Genomic DNA, 25814 nt, shown 5'->3' on the forward strand with positions numbered 1-25814 from the left:
CACAGCCCTGGCGTTACCTGGATAGTGCTGAGGTGGTCTGGCTAGAAATTCAATGGTATTATCTGGATAATAGTGCTCAAAATCTGGGTATGGATCTGGTCAGCAAGACTTATCTGGGAAGAAGCTGCAGCTACCTAGATAAAGTCCCTCTGCATATTGACCCCATATTGGCTAGTCTCAGAGCAGAGGCAAAAATGGGCATTTGTTGATGTATTTTGGGCCTCCCCTGCTCTGAGCTCCAGCATGCATTAGCCTTTTACATTCAAGGCTGGTTAACATTATACTGGGCCATAGGCAAATATACATTTGTGGGCCCTGCTACCATGGACCCCTTCCCCCTCTCGGTTACAGTGGCGTAGCCAGGAGTTTTCAACAGGGGGTGCATCTCATGCTGCATTTCCCTCCTTTCTCCCTCCCACCACATCTCTCCCTTCCCTGCCCTACAAAGCTCTTGCAATTACCTCCTCCCCGGACCTTAATATTACCTCCAGTGTTTGCCTGGGCAGTGGCAGCAGCACTCGTAGATTGCCTGCGGCTTGCACCAGGGCTTTCTCTCTGAACTGTCCTGCCTTTCAGAAAACAGGAAGTTGCATCAGAAGGGGCGGGACAGTTCAGAGAGAAAGCCCCAATGCAGGCCACAGGCAGCCTATGAATGTTGCTGGCACTGCCCAGATGAAGACTGGAAGTGATTTTAAGGTATGGGGAGGAAGGGAATTTCAAGAGCTTTGAGGGGCTGGGAAGGGAGAGATGTGGTGGGATGGAGAAGGGAAGGACTGGCAGGGGGTGCGTATGCGACACATGCACTTTGAATGGGTATACCACTGCTCTGTTACATTTACTTTCCCTTCTTTCTCCTCCCCCTAAATCTAACCCCTCCACAATTCACCATCCAGAAGTAGCAGCGATATATGCAGAGCATAGAAGTTTGTGAGTGAGCATGGGGACTAGGCAAGGTCATGGTTCTGATGGAGTGATTTAATGGTTAGAAATGCAGAGCTACCAAGTTACTCTTTCTAAGCGGGAGAGTTTAGTCCAGCCCTGGATTTCTTACAAGACTGTCTCATTGAAATAAGTGCTACATTGTGCGACCTGCAGCACTAATTTCAATGGGTAGAATCAGGGATTACAAATAACACACTGAATCGGAAAGTAAGCTCAAAAACAGTTGTAGGCCAAAAGTTTCCCTCCTGGAACTGGGTAACTTGCAGCCCTGGAGCACTGGGCTCAGAACCAGAGAAGTTGGGCAAATCATTTTCACCCTTCATTTTCTCTGGTACAAACCAGACTACTTAAGTAGTGAGATTTAAGGATGATGGATCTGAGGTTTACATTTACAAAGGTTTATATGTGAAAAAAAAACTTTAAAAATGGAGTCCGGGTAGGGCAATCTTCTTGTGAAAATCAACCTTATTCTGTAATACTATCATGAATCCTTCTAACTCTCTCTAGGAGAGGAAACCATCAAACTGGTTAGCTGGTACATAAGATAAACCTTATATGAGGAGTTTCTCCTCTGCCAGGAATAGACATCTGGAAGATACATTAGTTACCACTGCTCCTTGTTTTTCTGAGAATGTTTTACAGGACGCATTCTGCTTGAGACCCGAACTTGGTTGTCCATCTTTTCCTTCAGGGCTAGTACTGTGATTCTTTAAAAAACTTCCTAATTTTTAGTCTGGCCTTGTCTACATCTCCTTATACATTTGAGACATGCACCTGTTTGGGAAATGTCTGGTACTCTGTCTGAAACATGGAGACTGATAAATCTGTTGAAAAGCTGCAGGCAGGGGCCTTGCTGTTTATTGCTCCATAACTTCCCCTTCAGACAAGAAACAATGGGAGGGACTGGAGAAAGGAGAAAAACACTTGTTTTCTGCTTTGTTGTGCCCAAAACAGCCTCCTCCCCCTCCTTTTCCAGACAGAATATGGGAAGAAACCGAAGATGATGGGTGTGGAGGAGATACAACTCAGCCTGTAGCTGTCTGTGATTCTAGGAGTGGATTAAACTGAAGGCCAGGGCTGGCCTTAGTAGTGGGCAAACAGGGCATGTCACTGAAGGATAGGGACATTCTGCAAGCAAGCTTTGGGGCCCCTTCCCTAGCATCTGTCTAACACCGTCCCTGCTGAAGGTAGAATAAAGGTGGGAGGAAGAAGACATTCCAGGGTGCAAGTCAGAGAGATATGAGTGATTTAAAGTGGGCAGAGGAAAGGAGAGTGCTGAGATCATGGAAAGGGGAAGGGGAATAGTTCTGGGGTCAGTAAAGTGGGAGAGTGCTGGGGTCAGACCTGGGGAAGAGGGATGGGAGAGGGAAGACAGAGAGAGATAGGGAGAGAGAGAGAGAGAGAGAGAGAGAGAGAGAATCAACATAGAGTAGAGGATTTCCTCCTGCATTCTAATCAACAGCAATCTCAAATTGACCACAACCCACAAGTTCATTTATATACTCTACTAAATACTTAATTGTCGTGGTTCCACAGGATTTAATGTGGGAACTCTCAGCATTCACAAATGAATACTAGTTACAAGTCAGACATTACTATCAGTGGCTTGGCAAGACACCAAGCTATCTTTGCTATTACTCAATTTTGTCAAGAGTTGTCCTAGTAATAAAGGGGCTATCCCTCAGAGTCTATAAATGGCATACAAAGTTTCATATGGAAAATTAAGAGCGTGATTAACTGTGACCAAAATTTTTAACCGCACGATTAATCGCATTGTGTGCCCCTCACATTTTCACCTGTATAGTGCAAATTATACACTGCAGATGTCAATTCTCAAAACTGACTTATTATACTTCAGTTACTAAACTGAAAATAAAATCATTTTTCTTACCTTTGTTATCCAGTGATTTTATTTTTCTAATCATCTTATTCCCTGTCTCTGGTTCCGTTCCTCTGTCTGTGCTCTGAACTCTATTTTCAGGGCCTCCTCTCTCCTCACTATCTCTTTTCTCTCCTCCTCTCTTCTTCACTTCTTCCCCTATAATATCTTTCACATTCAATTTTCTGCCATTTTTCTTCCTACTACTACTACTACTACTTATCATTTCTATAGCATTACAAGGCGTATGCAGCGCTGTTCCTCCTTGTATGTCTTGTTTCTATCCCTTCCCTTCCCCTTCACCCATGGGCACTATCTCCTCTCTCCTTCTGTCTCTCCTCCCCTCCCCTCCATGGGCACCATCTCCTGCGATCTCTCCTCCCACCCTGTGGGCACCACAGTGGCGTAGCAAGGAGGGCTGCCACCCAGGGCGGTTCACCATTGCACCCCCCCCCCCGGGTGCAGCACGATGACACCCCCCTCGGCGTATCAACACTCCCCCCCGACCCAGTGCCTACGCTCCTCAGCTCCCTCCAACCAGCTCCCGCACCCTACCTTTAAAGAAATTTCAGAAGCCGTGGAGAGGCGAGCCTCGCGCCTGCATGTAAAAAAAGCGTGGATCGTCATCGCGCCTTCCCTCACGCTATCTGTCCCACCCTTGCGGAAATAGGAAGTTGTGTCAGCGGAGGGTGGGACAGACAGCGTGAGGGAAGGCCCGATGATGATCCATGCTTTTTTTACATGCAGGCGCGAGGCGCTGTGCCTCGCCTCTCCACGGCTTCCGAAATTTCTTTAAAGGTAGGGTGCGGGAGCTGGTTGGAGCCGGAGGGAGCTGAGGAGGGTAGGCACTGGGTTGGGGCGGGGTGTCATCATGCTGTACCCAGGGGGGGGGGAGCTGGCAGGGAGCACCCCCCCCCCCGAGCTGACACCCGGGGCGGACCGCCCCTCCTGCCCCCCCTTGCTACGCCACTGGGGCATCATCTCCTCTCTTCTCTCTAGCGTCCGACTCCTGCAGCAAGAAACAGGAAATTTCATCAGAGAAGGTAGGATGCTAGAGAGGGAGGGCTCTGGATACAGAGAGGAGCAGCGTGTGCTTAATGCTGCTGTGTGTAAAAGGCAAGTTCAGAGGGTAGTGGGTGGGTGGGATGAGATACCACAGAGCAGGTGTGAGTAAAAAAATCTTGACGCGATTAATCGCGTTGTATGAACAGCCCTATTTCATATACATTCATATTCCAGTGGATTCATGCAGATTGGTAGACATCTGGGTTTTAACATTCAAATAGAACTTAGATGTTTGACGCTATGCAGGACATCTAAGTGCTGGTTTAGTTTCATTTTCAGTGCAAGTATACCTCTAAAACTTTATATGTATTCTGGTAAATCTGTAGTTTTATACATTTGTAAAAATGGGTAAAGATGGGATGTTCTGGGGCAATCTTAAGTAGGTATATACTCTAGACCAGGGGTTTTCAACCCAATCCTCAGGACACACTACTACTACTACTACTACTACTATTTAGCATTTCTATAGTGCTACAAGGCATACGCAGCGCTGCACAAACATAGAAGAAAGACAGTCCCTGCTCAAAGAGCTTACAATCTAATAGACAAAACATAAAGTAAGCAAATCAAATCAATTATTGTGTACAGGAAGGAGGAGGGTAGGTGGAGGCAGGTGGTTACAAGTGGTTACGAGTCAAAAGCAATGTTAAAGAGGTGGGCTTTCAGTCTAGATTTAAAGGTGGCCAAGGATGGGGCAAGACGTAGGGGCTCAGGAAGTTTATTCCAGGCGTAGGGTGCAGCGAGACAGAAGGCGCGAAGTCTGGAGTTGGCAGTGGTGGAGAAGGGAACAGATAAGAAGGATTTATCCATGGAGCGGAGTGCATGGGAAGGGGTGTAGGGAAGGACGAGTGTGGAGAGATACTGGGGAGCAGCAGAGTGAGTACATTTATAGGTTAGTAGAAGAAGTTTGAACAGGATGCGAAAACGGATAGGGAGCCAGTGAAGCGACTTGAGGAGAGGGGTAGTATGAGTAAAGCGACCCTGGCGGAAGACGAGACGGGCAGCAGAGTTTTGAACCGATTAGAGAGAGGAGAGGTGACTAAGTGGGAGGCCAGCAAGAAGCAGATTGCAGTAGTCTAAACGAGAGGTGACATTAATTGATTTGATTTGCCTACTTTATTTATTTTTTGTCTATTAGATTGTAAGCTCTTTGAGCAGGGACTGTCTTTCTTCTATGTTTGTGCAGCACTGTGTATGCCTTGTAGCGCTAGAGAAATGCTAAATAGTAGTAGTAGTAGTAGTAGTAGTAGTAATGTCTCATTAATCCATGCTGTTGAATATGCTCTGTAATTTTGTTCTCTACCATTTTGCCCGGCATTGACGTCAGACTCACCGGTCTATAATTTCCCGGATCTCCTCTGGAACCTTTTTAAAAAATTGGCGTTACATTGGCCACCCTCCACTCTTCTGGTGCCATGCTCCATTTTAAGGATAAATTACATACTACTAACAATAGCCAGTCAGGTTTTCAGGATATCCACAGTGAATATGCATGAGATAGATTTGCCTAGAACAGACATATTGCATGCAGATTTATCTCATGTATATCCACTGTGGATATCCTGGAAACCTGACTGGCTAGGTGTCAAGGACTGGGTTGAGAACCTCTGCTCTAGATATATAGGTACCCATATCAGTGCGTATGGGGCTCATTTTCAAAACAAAAAAACATTCCAAAAATTTTTTTTCTCTCAAAATCGTCCAAATTGCAATTTTGACACCCTGTTTTTAAACATTTTGCTCCACTGTTTGTCCATATTATAAGGGGGCGTGTTTTGGATGGGACATGGGCAGGGCATGGGGGGGGGGGGGTGTCCCCAAAAGGTAGACATTTTTCTTCAATAATGGAACAAAATGAAAATATCTAGGGCCAGAATTAAGATGTTTTTGGCTAGACCTGTTTCAATCTCGACTAAGTGACCAAAAGGTGCTCTAAATGACCACAAGGGATTAAGGCATAAACACCCTTACTTCCCCAGTGTGCACTGACTCTCAATCCCCAAAGCTGTGAAAAAAACAGTACATACTAGCTTCTATGACAACTTCAGATGTTATGGCCAGTCCTATTAGAACAGCAGGCAGGTCCATGGAGTAGCCTAGTGGTTCCAGGTGCAGTGCACTGTAGAGAAGGGAACCCAGGCCCATAGCTCACTCTGTTACATTTGTGTTAGAAAATGTGAACCCTCCAAAACCCACCAAAAACCTACTGTACCCATATATAGGTGACACCTTCAGGCATAAGGGCTTTTGTAATGGTATACAGTTGGGTACAGTAGGTTTTTGGTGGGTTTTGGAGGGCTCACCATACAATATAAGAGGTCAACAGTGAGATGTGTACCTAGGACCTTTTATGTGAAGTGCACTTCAGTGCTCCCTAGGGTGCCCCACTGCTCTGCTGGGATGTCTGTGTGGCCAGTCTACTAAGAATGCTGGTCCCCCATATATTTCACTGGCCTGTTTGTGTGCATTTTTCTCTTGGACATTTTTTTAATGTTCCCAAAAGATAGATGCATTGAGCACAAAAGCGTCTAACAAATGGCCATTTTTGAAACAAAACGTTGGACACTTTCTGGTTTGAAAATGGCCATGTTCGCTATAGGATTTTTGGACATTTTGTGAAAAACGTCCAAAATTGGATTTAGACATCATATCGAAAACGCCCCTCCACATATCTAACTTATGCTTGGCCTGAATGTGCCAAAGCCAGTATAACCTGCTCCTTTTGGACAAATAGATTAAACCTCCATTGCCTCAGGTACAAAATTAGATTGTGAGCCCTCTGGAGACAGAGAAATACCTAATGTATCTGCATGTTACTTACCTTGAGCTATTACTGAAAAAGGTGTGAGCTAAATACAAATAGATATCAAACCAATTTTTACTGCTCTATCAATCGAGGTTCACTCTTATCAGTGATAGTGGCCGAGTGGCCTTACTGATTTATCCTTTGCCCTCTACCTGGCCAATCATCAAATCCTCTTTGCCTGCCTGACTTTCTAAGATTTGGGTGGGAGGGATGGGTTTTTGTCTGGTTATCTTCATTCCTGTATGACTGCTGTTTACTGTGACAATCCCCTCTTCCACTTCTTCCCTTTACAATCTCTCCTGTGGTGTTCCCCAGGGCTTAATACTCTGTCCCTTTTATCCAACATCCATTGTGCTTTCTATGTCCTTCCCAAGGCTTCACATACAAAAAAGGTTAACAGTTCCTATATACCCGGATCAGGGCATAGCCAGCTATGTGCGGGTGGTAAAGCCTCACGTGGCACAAGGGAAACTGGGGTGCTAAATCTGTGCCCTGTCCATTAGTTTCCCTTGCTGATGTGATGCAAGTGGGTGTGGGGCCGCTGAGAGGGGGGCAAGATTCCCCCAGGCCCAGCCTCCAAGGGGGCCTGGTGCCAGCAGCAAGTGTCTTTCCCTTCCTTCCAACCCCTCCTCCTATTCTCTACTTGCCTGAAGTAATTGAATGGCAGGCATCACCAATCGAGAGAGATGCTCTGCTGGCCACAGGTCCTTCTTCCCATTATGTCCCGCTTAAGAGAAAACAGGAAGTTACTTCACAGGAGTCAGGATGTGGCAGGAAGAAAGACCTGTGTCCGGCAGAACAGTCTTTCTTGATTGCTTCTGCTTGTCATTCAATGACTCTAGGCAAGAAGAGGACTGGTGTGTGTGTGTGTGTGTGGGGGGGGGGGGGGGGGGGCAGCTGGCCCCTTAACATTGTTTGCTCCGGGCCTGGCTTTGTGTCTCGGCGACCCTGAGTGGGTTGGGTTTCAGCATTTTGGGGTTTGCCGCACAGAGCATATTTAACCCTCCATTGCCCCAAGGTATACAAACTTAGATTGTGAGCCCACTAGGGACAGAAAAAGTACTTGAATATAATACATAAACCACTTTGATTGTACCACAGAAAGGCAGTATATCGAATATATTACCTAACCTTCATCACTAACTCTTGTGTCTAATTTATCCCACCTTTATGGAGAACCCATTATATGTAAGCAACTGTGCTGTTTGTTGTAAAAATCAAGATTATGGTTCTATGTTTTTCACAGGGAGTTGTTGTGAAAAAAACAGAATACAGTTTGATCTTCTAGAAACTGCACGTAGCAAAAAAAGAATCTATAAAGTGTGATGATAGACATGAGACAGGGAACAAGAAGTATGGTCTAATTCAATTATAAATTCTGACAAAAAATAGTTCCTTTCACTTTTTCTTTCCAAAATAGTGTATCACCTACATGGCATGGGAAAAAGGTGCTATGAATGAATACAAAATACTAGATCTGTTGACTTGAACAACATTTTCTATTTATTGGTAGACAAAATAGGAAAAAACAACTTGTTCTTTGTCTGTATCTTCAACAGGTATTACAGCTGGGCTCAGAAATTCTTCCACAGTACAAGCAAGAGGCACCAAAGACTCCACCACATATCATTTTACATTATTGCGTTTTCAAGACCACGTGGGACTGGGTCATCCTAATTTTGACTTTCTACACTGCCATATTGGTTCCGTACAATGTCTCTTTCAAAACCAAACAGAACAATGTTGCATGGTTGGTGGTGGATAGCATTGTAGATGTCATTTTCTTGGTGGACATTGTGCTAAATTTTCATACCACTTTTGTTGGACCAGCTGGGGAGGTGATTTCGGACCCAAAGCTTATTCGCATGAACTACTTGAAGACCTGGTTTGTGATAGACCTGCTTTCCTGCCTGCCATATGATGTCATCAATGCATTTGAGAACGTGGATGAGGTTGGTATTATCTGGCCCTGAATTCCTGCTGTTATTTTTTCTTTAAATATTTAGAGGAAAGTGGTGACCTTTCTTTTAACTTATGGGTGCTTCGTAGGTTGTCTGTAATAAGGGGATCCAGTTTCATAAGAGATTTTCCATCCTATTCTGCAAACTTGTCTTAATGACTATCATACCAAACTGAAAACATTAGAAAGTGCATTCACATTGGGAAGTATATGAAATGTATTTAATCTGTCTTAAGATTTTGCATTTTGAGGGCAATTCTCTAAAGGAGACCTCCATTTAGGCACTTTGAGAGTGCGCGGTAGGACCTTATTCTATAAAGGAACATAGGCATCTAGATTCCATTTTAGAATACTGGCATTACCATGTATACATATGCCTAACAGTTAGGCACTTGCAGTTATGCCAGCTATAGAGCTGGTGTAAGTGCAAGCGCCTAACTGCATCAGGAATGCCCATAACGTCCAGTATTCTGTAAGTTAAATGTGTTAAGTAGGAGCCCCGTCTGTGTTTCACCCGTGCTTCTCCCCTGTATAAGTCTTCCTTCCAAATATGTGCTATGCGAGTTAGCAGATATTTGCAGAATAGCCCTTTATGTAGCATACTGGTATATATTTGCATATATGCTAATATTCTAAATATTTGTTGGGCAGACTGGATGGACCATGCAGGTCTTTTTCTGCCGTCATCTACTATGTTATGTATGTTACATGTGAAATATGCATAAATTTGAGCACCTAGGTTATGGAATTGGCCCTTTGTGGATAAACATCTGACTAGTTTTGAAGGAAATCTATTGTATGCCAGCTTGGAAAAGAAATGCCTGAGGGGGAATATGATTGAGGTCTACAAAATCCTGAGTGGTGTAGAATGGGTAAACGTGAATCGATTTTTTACTCCTTCAAAAAGTACAAAGACTAGGGGACCCTCAATGAATACTTTTAAAATGAATAAGAGGTAACATTTTTACACTCAACAAATAGTTAAGCACTGGAACGCGTTGCTAGAGGATGTGGTTACAGTAGTTACTATATCTGGGTGTAAAAAAAGGTTTGGACAAGTTCCTGGAGGAAAGTTCCATAGTCTGCTAATGAGGTAGACATGGGGGAAGCCACTGCTTGCCATGGGATTGGTAACATGTTATGGTGGTTGGGAGGAGGGGCTGGTGGTTGGGAGGCGGGGATAGCGCTGGGCAGACTTATACGGTCTGTGCCCTGAAGAGCACAGGTACAAATCAAAGTAGGGTATACACAAAAAGCAGCAAAAATGAGTTATCTTGTTGGGCAGACTGGATGGACCGTGCAGGTCTTTTTCTGCCGTCATCTACTATGTTACTATGTTACTATGTTGCTATTATTTGGGTTCCTGCCAGGTATTTGTGACCTGGATTGGCCACCGTTGGAAACAGGATACTGGGCTATTCTTATGTTCTTGTGTTATATACAAATTTATCAAACTCTCAATAGAATGAGATAGACCACTTATTCTTTGGCAGTGCTTGCTTGAGATGATATTACAAGTAGAATATATACAGTGGGGAATATCCTGCTTCAATATAGACCTGGACTGGCATGTAAAGAAGTAGAAAAAGCAAGAGGTAACCGAACACAGACAAGTCCCACATGGTAACAGCAACAAACCAGGAAGCGGGAAAAGAAAGAAGGCTTGACAGGTGATAGGATAAACAATCAAACTTTATTGCTGCAATGCATAAGACTCGACATGGCACCGTGTTTTGGTACTTCATTGCCTGCTTCAGGAGTCTACAACAAGAAAAATGTATATCTGTAACAAAAATGATCAAACACAGATAAAAACAGTAAAATATAGACCTAAAAAAAAGAATGGTAAGAAGACAGTGTGTGATACACTAAAAATACCAGTGGATATAAGAAACTCAGGGGTTCTTTTACTAAAGCTTAGCTCGAGTTATCTGCAGCAGGGCCCATTTTATTCCTATGGGCCCTGCTGCAGATAACTCAAACTAAGCTTTTGTAAAGACCCCCTCATAAAAGTGTATGACCGTTATTACACAAGTGTCTTAATAACATAAATTGGTCAAATGCTAATAATGTAGAATTATGTGAAATACTCTTGACACACAATGAAGTGAATAAGCAATGGAACGTGAAGTGATATAAAGCAAAAACAGGGAACTAACCTGGCAATATAAAGTTCTGTAGAACTATGAACAATGCAGCCATATGTTTGAAGATCTAGGTAAAAAAAATGTGAGTATGGGTGGCCACCATGATAGCAAATAACCATAAAATATAAGGATTTTAAAAAATAATAAAAAGAAGAAAAAAGATCACTAGAACATACCTTTATTTAATATACCACAAATCACAAAATCTAACTGGTTTACAGTGGGTAAAACAGGGGAAAAAAAGGAATATTCAAAAAATAAAAAAAGAAAATAGTGGAATGGCACATTAGAAAACTAGGTTACAATTTTTATAATTAAAGGGAGGGGGGACAAGGGGTAGGAAGTAATTAACACTGATTAAGACAAAAGAGGGGAAGGGTATGGGGAGAAAACGGACAAACAAAATGACAGAGAATTTCATGGGCTGCAAAAATCAGAATTAAAAAAAAAAATGCCCCAGGGCATTTAACCACCTCCCTGCCTGAGCCCGGTCCTGCTTTAAGGTGGTTTAACTTCAACCCCAGTGAGAGAGTGTTCTTAGGGAAATCTGCTGCTATACCACTCACTCACACTGGGATAGTTAATTACCAACATATCACAACAATACTATCCCCACATTAAGTTTTTAAACTAATTTAGTATCGGACCATCAGCCCAACAAAATGTATTGCTTCATCATGGGCATTCTTCACCGAAATTCATCATCAGTCCAGCATTAACTATTTCACGCCCAATAGTTTAGTCTCAAAACTTATTTGTTCTCATCAAAACATTTCAGACTTTCTTGACTTACCTGTTTTAAACCAATTTGATTGAAGTCATCAGTTATAAGTTAGACTGAAGATAAACACCAGCATGAATTCATGTTTTATAGCAAGCTGTTTCAAGGATAAGTCTCCTTTCTTTTACTGTACTTCAGTTTCCATGAAGCACTTTCTGGTCAAACATGAATTTGCATGGTAAGTACAACCCCCCCCCCCCCCCCCCAAATATAAACAGGCCTGGCTGAAACACATTTGGTGTGAAGTCTAGTTTAATCCACAGAAAAGAATCTTTCAGCCCATATAGTGTTGATTTGTGTTTTGTGTCACCTTCTCTGTTTTTTGCTATTCTAATTTGAGACCTGTAGAGGATTGTTCTTCTGTTTTTTTTCTTATAGCAAAGCTTGTTAACCATCAATGCATTTAGTTTATAGAATACTGTAAGTTGCTGATATTGATTGGCACATCTTGGTGCGCCCACTTATGACTGCCATTGACTTGGCGTAAGTGGGCATACCTTCTTTTTGACATGACAATGGACACTAGTATTCTATAATGATATCTGGGTGCCATGACACCATTATAGAACTAGGAACAGAAGGGACCACACAAAGTGTGGAGGTGCACTTAATCCCCACGAAACAAATATAGTGTAAAAAGAAGAAAAGAATGGGGGAGAACAGGCTCTTTCCAATCAATAGGGGAGACGTGTAATTAAATAAAACGTAATGTTTATTATAACAAGTTGACTCAAGGATATGTTTTTGAGGTTATATCCTTTTATTATTAATGTTGTTTATAGTTTATAGCTATATTTATTTATTTATGTTTTATATTTGATTTTGTAGACTCCTGAAGAAGGCGCTACGGCACCGAAACACAGCTGTGTTGAGTCAACTTGTTATAATAAACATTACGTTTTATTTAATTACACGTCTCCCCTATTGATTGGAAAGAGCCTGTTCTCCCCCATTCTTTTCTTCTTTTTACGCCATTATAGAACTGTCATCAGGGCACCAAAATGGAGGTTCCAGTTTATAGAATTAGTACCTAAGTGTTTAGGGTCTATAAAATATGTCTCTTATTATTCAATTGTATCAAATATTTAGCAGGAGAGCAAAGGAAAAAAAAACATTCCCCAAGGTCAGAAATGTCAGAATTCATCTTCAGAAATCGATGGCATCTATTCTGAGTTTGCCTACAAAATTCAGGAAACACCTATATCGTCTGGCCCTAACCTGCACATTCCTTGTAAAAAAGAAAACTCTCATAATATTGTTTTTGTCTGATTGAAAAACAAAAGAAACCAATAAAGGAGATTGAGAATGGAGTTCAGATTCAGGCTCCTCCAACCCTGTGTCTTCAACATGCTCCATTTTTGGTCATTCCCTGAACTGGCTATCAGAATGCATGTTTGTCAAAATTGTGGAGCCGGTCTTCGTCTGGTGTGAGTCATGTTCATTGTTTAAAGGGATGGGACCTGACCTACACCCATGTTCCATAAACTGTCTTTGTTGCTTGATTCTACAGGCAGTAGGACCTGCTTCAGGCCTTGTGTGTGCCAGTCCTATAGCCTGTAGTTTTTCAAGGCCTCTCTGCATGAGGGAAATAGTATTTCTTACTTCCATTGAGACCTTGGCTTAACCAAACTTTTGGTCTACATGACACCAGCTACAAGGAAGCTTAAGAGGGTAGAGTTGAAGGTTAGTCTGGCCCCCACAACCCAAAATTGTGTTCCACTGCCCCTATTATGAAATGTAGAGTACATCAGCAAGCAAGAAGTAGAGTGAAGCACAGGCCAGAGCAGCAGTTCTGACAGGCAGAGAATTGTGTAGGTAAGTTGTTTACAACGATATCAACTCCCAGATAAAGGCGTGGTTTTCTTCAGGCCACCTGAGTGGTGAAGGCGGTTAGCTTGGCAGAGTTTAAAAAGGGTTTTGACAGTTTCCTAAAGGACAAGTCCATAGACCGCTACTAAATGGACTTGGGAAAAATCCACAATTTTGGGAATAACATGTATGGAATGTTTGTACGTTTGGGAAGCTTGTCAGGTGCCCTTGACCTGGATTGGCCGCTGTCGGGGTCAGGATGCTGGGCTTGATGGGCCTTTGGTCTTTTCCCAGTATGGCAATACTTGTGTACTTGGTCACAGGTGTAAGTGAAAGCTATATCCTGGTCAGCTCATTTTTGTACAATGCCTGTATATCATCAGGCTCTCTTCTGTGGTTTGTGAGATGTTGAGCTGTTTGGGGATGAAGGAATGTTTCAGTGCTGTTTGAAGGGTATTGTCAGAAGTGGCGGAAGCTGTGGATATGTTGTATGCTACACTGTCTGTTTGTAATCCTTACTGAAAGCATCAGTTCTGAAATGTAAATGCATAAATGTGTACATACTCATTTGTAGGCATGTGGTTCCGGCAAGTATACACATACTTTGGAGACGGCGATGTGACTATTTCATAAAAAGCAATAACAAAAAAAGCACCAAGAGCTTTTTTTTTTTGTTATTGGCTTTTATTTTGTACTTTGGTTTCCCTCTCTTTTTGTGCCTGTTTAATAAAATGTGCAACCCCCTTCTGCATGATTTATCAAATACAGGCACATATGTAGGAAGCTCTTTTTCCTGGTACATACTTCCTCCTACTTGGCATATAAAATCACTCACAATGTGTCTCCCTTAAGCTGTTATCCTAATTCCTTCCCACGGTGGTGGCTGTGAACATTATCTTCACAGCTGATACTAGGGTAGCATAAGGACAGACATGGGGATTGAATCGAAGGCCTTCCACATGGTGGTATACAATACCACCTGAACAAGTGGAATGACCCAATTTCTTCAATTTTATTGTTTTTCTTTATTGCTTATTTTGCTTTTGTCTTTTTTAATAGATCATTTCTTCCTTTGCTTTTTCCTCCTTCTCATACCTTTTCACCTCTCTCTCTTTCTATGTTTTTCTGCTTTTCACTTCAGTGGATTGCAGTGGATTTTACCTATCAGCAATGGTAGGCAGCAGCAGTGTCTTTTACCAGGTTGGACCAGGCCTTTAAAGGGCGAAGGGAGGGATTTAGCATCAGATTCTCTGTCTGGGCCCAGTCTAGGAGGGAGGTAGCAGTGGAAGGTTTCCCTGAGCCAAGCCAGTGTCAGGCCTGAGCATTGCATTGGGCTAAGTGATGGTGGGAAAACTATATTTTGCTTGGGCTCATGCGTATATAACAGCTTCTTTTGAACTGATGGTCGCCACAATCATACCTGGACAGTGTAAGCAATACTGGATGTTAGCACTGCACTCCTGGTTTTGTAGAGGGAACAAGAAAATCCTTTTTCTCTGTTCTTGCTGTAATCATATTTCCATACCTTGTAAGAGCTGTTTAGTAATAGGATAAGCCCCTAGAGTCATTTATCTTTGTGACTAGTGTTCCAATCTTATGCTGTGCGCAAATGTAAATGAATACAGTAAAGGTCAACACAGAGCAGGGCTTGTTAGAGAATGCCTTGATTAATTCATAACTAGATACAGTTGTTAGCCTTTGATCGTGATTTCTTATCTTAACAAGTAAGCAGCAGCAAATAATTTTCAGTAGAGCGAAATAAATCCCCAATTCTAACAGTCTTATTGTATTACATTTCTTGGTCTTAGAATTGAAACAAACTTCTCAGGCCTTGATTATGTTGCACATCACTGTGTTTTATGGTTTAATCTGGTGCCTTGTCCATCAGAGGGTAGAAAGCAGCGGGTAGATTTAACTGATTAGTGATGGGGGGGGGGGGGGGGCGGTGTCTTTTACTAAAGTGTGTTAGGCAGTTAACATGTGAATTAGGGCATGTTAAGTGCTACTAGAGAAGCGGACTAACGGCTACTGCAGTGGCGTGATAGTTTCCACACTCTAATTCGTGTGTTAACTTTAGGGGGCAGGATGGGCAAGGACTTCATAATGCAGTGAATGCACAGTACTTAACGCATGCTAACTTTCATTTGTGCACTTACCCCCCTAATTCTATAAAAGTTGCCAAAAATGTGCATGTGCATTTTAATTGAATAGTAAGCCAATTAGTGCTAATTGGCTTTTTAACAAGCAATTATTGGAGCTAATTGAAATCAATTGATAAGTACGTGCGTAAACTTAGGCACCTAAATTTTATGTGGGTCCCGGAAAAGGGGGTGCAGAAATGGGAGGGTCATGGGCATTTTGGGGTGGAGCCTGGGCATGGATTCAAGTTACACGTTCATTATAGAATAAGGGCTTCCATGCGGTAGGGGCATTTGCACCACATATTCATTGGCATAAATGGATGCACCTAAATTTATCTGCAACCCTTGCACTTAAGCGCTATTTTATAAACTGTATGTAACTTTAGGCACGGCTTATAGAATAACGCTTAAGCATTTTTTTGCATGATGATTTTTTAGGCGCGATTTATAGAATTCTCCCCTTAGTGTGCCTTCACGTAGCACATCCTCAATAGGAGGCGCTAAGGGCAGCCACATTAATTGCGACCGAGTTCTACGTGTGCTAATGTACATGACTATGTGCATTAATTCCAGCAGATATGCTGGGCACACCCCCGACAATTAGCACACAGCCTTTGCACTTAATGCGTACTGTTTTCTGCTATTAGGATGCTTTAAGTGCAAAAACGTAATGCACTTTAGTGAAAGACGGCCTAAATGTTAGAATAGTGCAGAGCACTATTAAGTTTGAAGCTGTAATTTGATGTCTGGACATTGACACGGTTTGTGTGAAACAAACCTTAGCTGATCTGAATATGTGTAGAATGTGGAATCCATACCGTGCACCCACTAAGAGGGGATGATAGCAACACTTACTACTGAAAAGTCAGGTTATTTTACCATAGGGTCTTGTTCAGTGGCATACCTAACTTGCTTGCCACCTGGGGCGGGTCACCATTGCACCCCCCTGAGGTGCAGCCTCCAAGGTGCATGCCCTCCTGAGGCGCAACCCCCAAGGTGCATGCTCTACCAGAGGCGCATCACCCCCACCCCCAAAGTGCATCACCCAACCCCCTGAAGCGCATCACCCCCCCTACCCTTCCTCCTAGCAGGGGGTGCACAGAGCAGGCATGCAACTGTCGGTTCCACCTGTACCCCCGTGGCGGGTCACCACTTCACCCCTCTCGAGGTGCACACCCCCCTGAGGCACAACCCCCAAGGCGCATGCTCTACCTGAGGTGCATCATCCAACCCCCCCGAAGCGCATCACCCCCACCACCCTTCCTCCTAGCAGGGGGGGTGCACGGAGCAGGCATGTGACTGTTGGCTCTGCCGGTCCCCTGCCCTGTAACAGGAAGTAACAGAGGGGGCAGGGGACCAGCGAAGCCAACAACTGTGTGACTGCTATATGCACCCCCTTGCTGCCTGCACCTAGGGCCCCCACCACCTCACCCTCAGTATGTTACTGGTCTCGTTGCATAAAAAGCTTGAATATTATTTTAGCTAGGGTAGGAGTGGATAAACATGTCCTTCTGTACATGTTTATGTATGTAGTATGTATGTAGTATGTGCAGCCGATGTCCTTTTGTGTTTTTTCTTCTGTATCTCTTTGAGTGTGGAGGAGTGGCCTAGTGGTTAGAGAACCAGTCTTGACATCCAGAGGTGGTAAGTTCAAATCCCAATGCTGCTCCTTGTGATCTTGGGCAAGTCACTTAACCCTCCATTATCTCAGGTACAAAGTTAGATTGTGAGCCCTCTAAGACAGAGAAATGCCCAATGTATCTGAATGTAACTCACCGTGAGTTATTACTGGAAAAGGTGGGAGCAAAATCCAAAATAAGAAATAAATACAAAAGGAATGCTGTGCTAAAACAACCCAATTTAACAATTAGCCCATATTGATAACTTCTCTCCTAACTGTTGTTCAAACCAAATTTTGAACAATTCCATAAATTAGGTGCCAGCATGTATGTGTGCATAAATGATTAGAGTGCCAGCATATACACGAGTATATGTGCACATGCAGGTGTAAATGCCAAAAATCAGCATAGGCACTTTTCTGAAAGTACATGCATGTCTTACACAGTGCATATTTAACAAATAGGCATAGACCTAGGCAGCGTCTGGGTGGTAGTCAGTGTGTGTGTGTGTGTGTGTGGTGGTGGTGGTGGGGGGGGGGGGGGGGATCACATGCTTCTAATAATATAGCATAATATAAGTTACATATCTCTGGCATTTAGGCATGAGCATTTAAGTGCTCGTGGCTAATTCATATACCTGTATGTGTCTGATTATGTTAGTATTCTATATAAGACAGTAGATTTATTTCTTAATTTATTCATGACATTTATACACCACATTAGCCTGAAATAGACTCAAGTTCAATGTGGCTTAGAAACAAACAATAAAGTGAATAAAACATAATAATGAGTAGAGAATCCACAAATGTGGAGAACTAAACGAAGTCCCACGGATAATCACAATACAAGGCAGTGGGTAAAGAACCAGGAGTCCCAGAGTGAAATTGAACCAAATTTTATTCATCAATATATTGATTAATCAAATTTGGTTCAATTTCACTCTGGGACTCCTAGTTCTTTACCCACTGCCTTGTTGTATTAAAACATAATAATGTACAGAATATACTGTAACACAAATTACAATAATTTCAAGAAGCAAATTAATACATGTGCAGTAAGTATCTTTACTTTATAGAATAGGCCAGTGGTTCCCAAACCTGGTCCTGGAGGCAGTGCATGCAAATCTCTCATGAATATTCATTGTGAATATCCTGAAAACCTGACTGGCTGGGGTGCCTCCAGGACCAGGTTTGGGAACTACTGGAATAGGCCCTTATTACATTGGTTACACTATTTCCCTCCAAGTACCATAATAACTACAATGCAAGTGACAACACCAGCTCAAACACCAAAAGCTGACTGTATACCTCCTAAACACTGTAATAATCGGTTTCAAATTCACTTTTAAAAAGTGCAGGTAGAAGAAGCTTGTAGATGGGAAATGATTTAAGAATCAGAAAAAAGATACCAGATTGGCATCAAAGAGGGGTCATTGTTTCAGAACAGAATCCTGCATTCTTCAGCAAGATAGCAAGAAATCATGACCATCAAAGACTAATTGTTTTGTGGGGATGATTCCAACATCCACCTCAATAAGGACCAAGGCAGATAATTTTGTTTCTCTGCTATTACTTTGTCCTTCCTGAGCACACCTGTTACTTCATCATCCAGAGGTCGAACAGATTCCTTCATGGGCTTTTTGGTTTGAATATGCTTGAAAAAGATTGTATTATTAGTTTTTATCTCTACAGGAAACTTCTTTTCAAATTCCGTTGTGGTCTATTTAGCATTCAACTTGCCAGTGCATATGATCATCCCCATTTTCCTTATTTTAGTCTGCTTTGCATTTTTTGAAAGATGCCTTTGCGTTTTGTACTGCATCTTTCATCATTAAACCACAGTGGTAATTGTTTGGTCTGCTTTGGATAACATTTATCATCACTTCCACTTTCTAGTGCAAGGCATATTTTTTATTTGGGCTTCTGTGTCTTATTACAAACTCTTCATCCTACCAATTACTTTTAGGGCCCTGTTTACTAAGCAGCATTGTAGGCGCATTAACGTTTTTAATGCGTGTTAACCATGTACTCGCATTAACCATATACATGCCTACAATATCCCTATAGGCGCCTACATGGTTAGCGCGTGCACTGTATAGACGCGCCAAGAACACTAATGCACCTTAGTTTTTTCTTTGAATTTTCTCGTTATTCATAATCTTCCCTTTTAATATTCAGCCAGTGGCAGTGCCCGGCTAACCCCTGGCTCTGCCCTGACTCTACACCTGTACTAATCAGAGCTAACATTCAGTGGTACTATCTAGTTAACTACCACTGAATATTAGCATTTAGGTTAGCTAGTTTGATTTTATTGGGCAAGAGCATTTCCTGTTCAGTTAAATCACTTTGAATATTGAGCCCTTCTGTTATAAAGTTAAATACTACTGCAGTAGTTTTACTTCATATCTGCCTTCAAGTGATTATGCCAAATTTAATTGCATATTATGGGGTCTTTAAGGCTCCCACTTAAAGAACGCATCACGTTCAAAATATGTTCCCTAGTCCACAAAATCATTCACGGAGATGCGCCAGACTACATGTCAGACCTGATAGACTTACTACACAGAAATGCCAAAAAATCATCCCGCACATTCCTTAATCTGCACTTCCCTAACTGCAAAGGTCTAAAATACAAACTAATGCACGCATCAAACTTTACCTACTTGAGCACACAGTTATGGAACGCATTGCCGCGCAACTTAAAAAAGATCTACGAACTAACGAACTTCCGCAAACTACTGAAGACCTATCTCTTCAACAAGGCATACCACAAAGATCTACCAATGTGAATATACGCAACTCCTCCACATATATTCAGAACTGTCTTACAATATCTGCTCGTTATACTACTATCATGTTTTATCATTATCATGTTGCCCAAGATCCTTCTGTAACACTAAATGTCTATTTTCTAATGTATTTCCACCATTCATGATGTATTGTAAGCCACATTGAGCCTGCAAAGAGGTGGGGAAATGTGGGATACAAATGCAATAAATAAATAAATAAATAAATAAATAAATAAATAAATAAATAAAATAAAATAAATAATGATCATTGATACCAAGTGGAACCGCTAACTTTAACCCTTGCCCTAAGTTGTATTCCAGTTAGGCAAGATACCAAGTGAACCTCATGCCCACCAGCCTCCCAGCTATCTACATTTCTAATGATTGAGTTGTCAACTACAATGGCATTCCTAACCCTTCCATTTTAGGCACATTCCCCTAGAAATACATCCTAGGAGGACAAATCCTAGCTACACGATATTTCCTGCCAAATCAAGGTGATGGTATTCTTTCAGATGACCTTGGTTTTCCACAGAAGGCAAAAGTAGAGACTAATAGACGATTCACCACTGGAGACGTGAGTCCAACAGTCTTTATTATATCAAAGTTAACGACCCGACACAGGCCGTGTTTTGACGCTAAAAAAGCGTCTGTATCAGGGGTCAATAAATACACTACAAATCAAAACATATAACATATAAACAATGCCAATGAAAACATATATACACATACATATAGAAATATAAAAAATCGAATAGACACTAATTTTCTGATCAAAAATCAATATGCTCAAATGTGCTTAATAATAACCTCTAAAACAGCATACATATATTCAATAGATTTAAAAAATATATTTGGTTTCTGCTAATGTAAATAAAAATATAAATATTATGTGTATTCCAGGTATATATATAATTTTGGACTTATATGCCAACTGAAATAACAAATATAATGTACAAATGGTTGTTAGAAAAAATGAAATAGGGTAATTAATATTAAATGCATGTGCGTTTTTATATATTAATATCATGCAATGACAATATACTAAAAACAAAAACTCATGCTTACCCAAGTAGTGAATACAAAATGAGGAGTCCTACTTGTATGTGTGTTGTCAACTCACTAAACACATAGCACTGCAAGCCACAAATGAGAGCATAATGGGTTTAAAAACAAACACCTGATAACAAAGTATCCATGTAACACTTGAAGAGTTGCGAGGGATTAATTGAACCAGCAGAGAAAATGAAAGTGAAACCAAACGCTGACTGAATGTGAATCACGTAGCACTGCAAGCCCTGAATAAAGATATAATCTTACTAGATTTGAAAACAAACCTTTGGCAACATGGTAGCCCTATGATACTTGAAAAGTAACACGGGATAAATAGAACCGGCAGAGAAAGTGAAAGGGAACCAAACGTATTTTGGTTCTTGGTTTTCCACGACAGTGCAAGGACTAGGGTTGAGACTGTTCTACTGTGTCCTCAAAGGTCTTCTCCATATACCTCTCTGTCTCAGCTCCTGCAGGGCTTCTACCCTGACCTCCAAAATTTGGACTGATTCTATGAGAGCTAGATGCTCTTTAAACCTCGAGGAAACATACAACCTCTTACCAGCTGGTAGATAATCATACATGTGGCACTCAGTGCAAAAGACAGGAGAACCCCAACTCATTCCTGGTTTGCTACCTGCATCTTGCTGAGCTGTTTATTTTTTATCAACCTGTGTTAGGGGACCAGTCCACATTATTTGCCTCTTAATGTATGTTAAAAGGCTCTAATGCTGGTTGCAGTGTCCTAATGCAGTTATTTAGATTACCCCGTGTTATATAGTAATGAGATGCAAATCATGCAAATGTATGTACAGCAGCTCATTACTATGTAAATACTGTAACAATAGTGGCCAGAGCACCCCCTAAGCCGAAATTCTCTGTAGTGCCTCCTTTCCAAATCAAGGCTATCCAATAGTACCCCTCCGACCAGAAGGGTTCCTCCTAGGAGTAAACACCCCAGTCCCTCAAGGCCCCCCTGGGCCTACTGTGGTCAAATCCCTCATCTCTAGTGGTCCAGTCAAGCCTTTGCTAGTGCTGTCATCCAAAATGGCACCAGCAACCCGTAGCAGTAGTCTCGTGATACTACCACTTGGGGTCTTGTTTCTATATAGGGGTTAGTTGTCATGTTTCTATATAAGAGGGTTTGAGGAGGCCAAAGCTCATCTCTTATTGCCCTGTACCTGTATATTACAGGTAAAGTGCTTTGATTGTAACCACTGACATCAAGTCCCTTTCCCTAACATAATATTACTTTAATACCAACTGTGTTGTAGCACCTAGTTTTTATTCACAGAATGGACACTCACTTTAATGAAATTTTCATAGAAGAAAAAAATGAATTAAGGGCATGAGAAATAGCAAAAGAGTCAACAGTGAATGAGAGAAGAGTGTTGGTAGGTCCGTGAAAGAATTGATTTACTAACATGTTAATGCACATTAAGTAAACTAAGCCTCTCCATTGCCATCTTCGAAATACATTTAATAAAACTATTATATGTTCCAATGGACACTAACTACATGTTACTATTTTCTTTATTTATTATTGATTAATTATTAATTCTATCTTATTCTCATTACCAATTGCTGTTCAATTATTATTTCTATCTTGCTCTTAATTGCAAAATTGTACTTCTTTGCATTGTAACTTTATTACAATATTATTGTAAGCCACTTTGAGCCCGCAATCAGTGGGAAAATGTGGGATACAAATGTGATAAATAAATAAATAAATAAATAAATAAATAAATAAATATGAGTTATGTGCTTAGTAGATAGGCTCATTGACAATAATGAGGTTGTGTTAAATTACATTAATGTGCAGCAGTATGTTAGCAGATCTGGTCCTGTTCATCTCTTAGGGTAACGGAGAAGGAGGTGATTGAACCAAGGTCACAAGGAGCATCAGTAGGACTTGAACCCAAACATCTCTGTATATCAGCAGCTGCTCTAACCACTAGTCTTTCTCCACATTAATGTAGGTTGTAGACGTACCTCCCTAGGTGTACATAAGAACATATGATCAGGTTCTTAATGCAGATCAACTGGAAAATAAATTTCAGTGTATGAAATTTCAATGTACAGAAATAAATTACAGCAACCTCTCTGCCATATTTTGAAGGTTTTCTGTATTGCAAAGAATGATGTGAAGTGAAAGCACTCCGGTAGCTTCCCTTTTTGAATACAAATGTGGTGATCTTGCTTGAAGGTCTAGCTTTTAAACTAGGAAATGAATTGCTAAAGCACTAGAAAAGAAATGCAATACAAATTACCAGAGATACCAAAGACAGGGCTGGCCCAGCTTTTCAGTGTGACTAGGTGATCTAGAACAGCAGCTCCTGGAGGGCAGCAACGAACAGCTGTAGGCAAAGCAAAACAAGTCTTAACCACATACTAAGTCAAAGAAACATTAGTGCACATTTTTACCTGCAGGAAGACTGGGCAATTTTCAGATAGTCCATTTACCTTTGCCTGGTTTGGAACGTGATGAAACAGGTAAACGCTGCGAACGGGGTGGAGGAAGGAAAGAGGAGATACCACTACTCAAAGAGTGGGGAAGAGTGCTGCCTGAGGCCCCTACCTCAGGTGGCCTAATGGTCGGGCTGCCCCTGGGCAGACTGGATAGGCCATATGGCATTATCTGCCTATATTTTTCTGTTTCTGTGTTACTGACAGTATTTAGGTATGTGCATTTACGCCAGACTTTGACATGGTGTAAATGCTTGTGCCTAAACTTAAGCACTCAAATACCTACTTATGCTGGTATTCGATAATTTATTTATTTATTTTATTTATTTGTTACATTTGTACCCTACATTTTCCCATCTATTTGCAGGCTTAATGTGGCTAACACAGTACCATCAAGGCGTTCGCCAAGTCGGTTGAGAACAAATACAAGGTTGTACAGTGATCGAATGAGGTAGTTGTAAAGGGTCAGGAGGGATGAAGATTGTATATTGTCCAGTACGATCATTGGTCATGCTTTGTTGCTGGGTGAAGGAGTTTACGTAGGATCGATGGGGTAGGCCTTTTTGAATAGGTTGGTTTTTAGTGATTTTCTGAAGTTCTGGTGGTTATGGATTGTTTTCACAGCTTTCAGGAGTCCATTCCATAGTTGTGCGCTTATGTAGGAGAAACCGGATGTGTAAGTTGTTTTGTATTTAAGTCCTTTACAGTTTGGGTAATGTAGGTTTAGGTATGATCATGATGATTCAGTTCTGTTTCTTATTGGTAGATCTATAAGGTCTATCATGTATCCTGGGACTACGCCATATATAATTTTGTGGACCAAAGTGCAGATTTTGAAGATGATCTGTTCTTTGATTGGGAGCCAGTGCAGTTTTTCTCGAAGGGGTTTGGCACTTTCAAAGCGTGTTTTGCTATATATCAGCCTGGCTGCTGTATTTTGGGCAGTTTGGAGTTTTTTTGTGAGTTCTTCTTTGCTTCCCGCATAGATTCCATTGCAATAATCTGCATGGCTTAGGACCATTGATTGTATTAGGTTTCGAAAAGTTTCCCTTGGGAAGAAAGTTTTTAATTGTTTGAGTTTCCACATTGAATAGAACATTTTCTTTATTACGGAGTTTACTTGGCTCTCGAGAGTGAGGTTGCGAACGAGTGTGACGCCGAGTATTTTTAAGCTGTCTGAGATAGGGAGGGTGTGTCCTGGGGTGTTTATGGTTGCGGGTTGAGAGGAGAGGATGAGGCAATGTGTTTTTTCAGTGTTCCATTTCAGTTGGAATGAGTTTTCCCAAGAGTCCATGATGTTCAGGCCAGCATTGATTTCATTGGTTATTTCTGTCAAGTCCTGTCTAAAGGGGATGTAGATTGTAATATCATCTGCGTAGATGAATGGGTTGAGGCCTCGATTGGATAAGGACTTTGCCAGTGGGATCATCATCATGTTGAAGAGTATTGGTGATAATGGTGATCCCTGAGGTACTCCGCAGGCTGCTTTCCACGGTGGTGATATGTTTGAGTTTGATTTCACTTGATAAGTTCTGGTGGTTAGAAAACCTTTGATCCAATTAAGTATATTTCCTTCAATCCCGAAGTGACCAAGGAGTCTTATTAGTATGTCGTGGTTTACCATGTCGAATGCGCTCGAAATGTCGAACGGGAGGAGAAGTATACTTTTACCTGTGGCTATTTCCTGCTTGAATTTGGCCAAGAGGGTGACTAGGACAGTTTCGGTACTACGGTGGGAGCGGAATCCTGATTGTGAGTTATGTAATATTGAGAACTTGTCCAGGTATTCCGTAAGCTGTTTAGTCACAAAACTCTGCATCATTTTTACTACTAGTGGGATAGACGCAACTGGATGGTAGTTGGTAAGATCTTTTGTGCTTTTCTTGGTGTCTTTTGGTATTGGGGTGATAATGACTTCTGTGCCCAATTTTGCCATTATAGAATACTTGCTTAGTGCTCAGTTTTTTAGCATCTAACTTTTGGCGCCCTTTCTTGAATCTACCCCTAAGTGCTTAGGTGGTTTTTTGTCAGATACGTGCACATATATATACATATACATGAGTAACCCTGGTCTCACCCGTGCGCTAGCTCCGGCCTAGCTCTGGCCCTGGGCCACAAGGCAAATCAGTCACATTCAGGGTCATTCTCACCTCACTCATCTACTCCACTTTGCCTGCAGTTGAGCTTGGGAGTGGGTCAATGGTCTGGAATAGAGATCTGGGAGTTTGGGAGACACTCACTTTCTCGGGGATTATTTCACTCTTGCCTCTTGGTCCCCAAAGACACAGACACAGATTCTGTAATCCACAGTCTATGCAAAAATTCAAACTTTTATTTTCCAACTTTGCAATGGCAGCA

The 25814-nt window shown here is 41.7% G+C and overlaps 1 protein-coding gene across 1 annotated transcript in view; it reads left to right on the plus strand.

The window, feature by feature from the left end:
- Window positions 1-25814, plus strand: part of KCNH1 (potassium voltage-gated channel subfamily H member 1) — a 573175-nt gene that overhangs the window by 112576 nt on the left and 434785 nt on the right. Inside the window, exon 6 of the mRNA XM_030196093.1 lies at window positions 8252-8644. Within this exon, the coding sequence (XP_030051953.1) occupies window positions 8252-8644 (393 nt within the window). The remainder of the gene's footprint in view (window positions 1-8251; window positions 8645-25814) is intronic.

This window comes from Microcaecilia unicolor, chromosome 3 (assembly GCF_901765095.1).
Source record: "Microcaecilia unicolor chromosome 3, aMicUni1.1, whole genome shotgun sequence".
Taxonomy (NCBI): domain Eukaryota; kingdom Metazoa; phylum Chordata; class Amphibia; order Gymnophiona; family Siphonopidae; genus Microcaecilia; species Microcaecilia unicolor.